The sequence below is a fragment of the Adiantum capillus-veneris genome, chromosome 12 (genome assembly GCF_014529385.1).
Source record: "Adiantum capillus-veneris isolate H3 chromosome 12, ASM1452938v2, whole genome shotgun sequence".
Lineage (NCBI taxonomy): Eukaryota > Viridiplantae > Streptophyta > Polypodiopsida > Polypodiales > Pteridaceae > Adiantum > Adiantum capillus-veneris.
This window is the reverse complement of record NC_140942.1, coordinates 6,621,565-6,624,662: the sequence shown is the minus strand read 5'-3', so window position 1 is coordinate 6,624,662 and position 3,098 is coordinate 6,621,565. Positions and strand designations below refer to the sequence as shown.

At 41.1% G+C, this 3,098-nt stretch overlaps 1 protein-coding gene across 1 annotated transcript; it reads right to left on the bottom strand.

Moving 5' to 3' along the window:
* Positions 1-1,456: 1,456 nt before the first annotated feature.
* On the bottom strand, positions 1,457-1,675 carry LOC147445266 (uncharacterized). Its single transcript, XM_086525988.1, has one exon. It carries the CDS (start codon positions 1,673-1,675, stop codon positions 1,457-1,459), a length of 219 nt encoding a protein of 72 aa, XP_086382114.1.
* Positions 1,676-3,098: the final 1,423 nt, after the last annotated feature.

Genomic DNA, 3,098 nt, shown 5'->3' with positions numbered 1-3,098 from the left:
GACATTAGTGGATTTTTATTTTCACGTAAAGAAGAATACATAGCAGACTTCACCAAGAAAATTTTCTTTCTTTGTTCCACAAATCATGGGTTGATAGGGGGGTCAAAGCGATAAGCGTATCCCTCTTGCTGAATGAAATAATCAGCAACAAGAGGGATAACGTCATCTTCTACATCAAAGACGGGGTGTTGATGGCTATATGTTCTTGGGTAGGGAGCAGAAATCCATCCCTCCAGCCAGGGCTTGACCAAGTTCATGAAATACAAGGGATACTAGGGATCAAGGTAAGAAGGCTCATATGACCGAATGGCTAGACAGTTCTCATAGTCATTTGTAAGAGACTTATATCTACAGTCATCTACAAGTATGGTAGTGTTGGCATTATACGACGGGTGTTTTTCCCACAACATTATGCGATTGCCCACACTGATCTCAGAAGCTTCACAAAGACAATCTTATCACCAACGTCCCCTGGCACACACGGGACATCAAGGATGCTGGGTAGCCACATATCACAATCTTCTTGACTGAAGACATTTGTAAGAGTACGGGAAAGTTAAGCAAAATTAATGACAGTACAACACTGGTAATCAGCATGAGGTTAGAATAGGGCCAGATGTATACCTTTGACCACTTGTTTACTACGACAGTATGGCAGGCATGTTCCCAAAAAGTGCATTAGCTTTTCTCTTCTACAACAGGACCTTATTGTAATATCTGCTTGCTTGGACAAATTTACAAGCACATCTTTTGCATTCGGCTTGACCACACACCATAACTCTCGACCCAGACGATATACAAATGGTCTCACCTCCGCTAGGAGGTGCAAAAACTACATCTTTGGTGGTGGTTGGTTGTAGCTCTTTAAGATCACACTATTCACATAAAATACAATCAGTCGCTTGCCTATAGCCATAACATCTTGGGTAGCTATGTGTCACGTGATTTTTTATTTAGCCATCATGGATCAATTTCTACAGTGTCAATAATATCTTTATTCAATTAGCACACAATGAAGATCCTAAAACAACTTACTTACAGGGTCAATTCAAAGATCAAAGGGTCAAAGTCTACCACAAGAGAGCACAATATAAGAAGGAAATTATAACTTGTTCTTAAAACATATGGTGATAGATGGAGACCAAAATATAATCTCAGTGCATTACATCAAGACACAGAATGCCAATTACAAGGGTAGGCATAAGATAAAGTTTGTAAGCACGGGACTTGTTGGCATGTCCCACGAACTCGATTTCTTCCTACTGCAAACAACAAGTCCGACAAGGTGAAATCACTTGGGGATGTTGGAATGACTACCTTCTCTAAATCAATAGTGTCCACATCCACATCCCCTTGTTTACATCTTGCTCATCAATCCCACCCTTAGCATCATCCTCACTATTGTCCGCTTTTTAACACCATCGACCACTCCCTTGCCATTATCTTCAACAACACCCTACCCTGCCATGGCCTTAATTGTAGTTTGCATCACCTCTTCAATTGCACCATGTTTATCAAACTTGGTTTGCTCGTCCTGTGGCTTGTTGATGTCCGTTACAGAGGCCTCAACATTATTCATTCCAACAGTATCTTGGCCTTCAAAAACCTCCCTCTTCTCCATAGCGGTATCCACCCCTTGGCTTTCACCCGTTGTGTACACATCCTGTCCCTCCATTTTCTCCTTCTTCGTACTAGATTCCTAGTGTGCAAGGACATCTAGAAGCCGTTCCATGCTAGCAAGGTGCACATCCTTAATAAAAACCTTTGCTAGTCTAGGCCCATCATTCTTCACACCCACCGTGTTAGTTCCTTGCACATCTTGGCCCGTAGGTGTCACATCTTTCTCATCTGCACAATCACAAATGATTCACTCAATCAACATTGTAATCCAAAAGTAGAAATCCTTAATGTATTGGAAACAAGGCCAACTTACCCTTTACAGTATAATGCCCACTTATATACGCTTTTGCCACTGCAAGAATTACCATGCCACACCCCTCTTTCACACATGTGCCACTATTGTGCAAAAGTGCACCGAAACAGACAGGGTGGTATTGATGCCTGCACTCTAACATGAATTGATGCCTGCCCACAACATACGCCACCTTTAGATACTCCCCACATGCAACACACATGCCAAACACATGGATTGTTTTGTCAATATCTACAAAGGGTGGCCTGGAAAAGAGGGTGAACCTCTTTCCCTACTTCACTTCCTTGAGCATCCCATTCACAAATTGGCAATGGACATGTCCCTCCTTGCAAGAGGCCTCCCGCTTGTCATTATGTGTCTATTACACAACAAAAGAAAAATAATCAATCTCAAAGAACACGTCATGCACTAGACATCGCACGCAAAATATCAATCATTGCACCAACAATACCCATGCAGATTTGGACTTGCTACCTAGATTTAGAATCACTAAAACTACCAAGGCAGTAACTAGGCACTGGTATAATAAGTAGTAAGAGACAATACCAAAAATAGTGGCCTTGAAAGAGTTAAAAACCACCCACTAGACTATGGAAAGGTACCAAGACTAAACGATTGGTACTATGCCAAGGAAGTACCAAGGCAATCCAATTCTATAATGATAAGGTCCAAGGCACTACCAAAACAAAGCAAAGAACCAAAACTACTTACAAAAATTACCAAAAACTATACCTAAGAGTCCAAGGGTACTATATGCACCAAAGAGATCAAGAACATACAAAGGCATCTTCTAGTCAAAGGTAGATTTGGTACTATAATAGGGAAGCACCAAGGCAGTACCATCCTAGATGTATAAGTACCTAGGCACTTCCAAGACAAAGTAAACATATACCGAAGCTAGCTAGAAGCAGTACCATATATAGTTGGACACAGTACCTATAAATCCCAAAGAGACCATGGAAAAGTACTCTAGATATCCCTACAATCATTAAAAGTACCAAACAATATTGTATGCACCAAAGACCAAGGAGATGCCAAGGCAGTCCTAGAGAAAGCTTTGATTGGTGGTATAACAAGGGAGCACCAAGGCAGGTAGAGACAATATAAAAATACTAGAAGGCAGGAATTAAAAACTACCGAAGAGACTATAAAAATCTGCCAAGAA

Coding starts and splice junctions, on each gene's coding strand:
- LOC147445266 (XM_086525988.1), bottom strand. CDS start 1,675: ATGGAGGGACAGGATGTGTACACAACGGGTGAAAGCCAAGGGGTGGAT.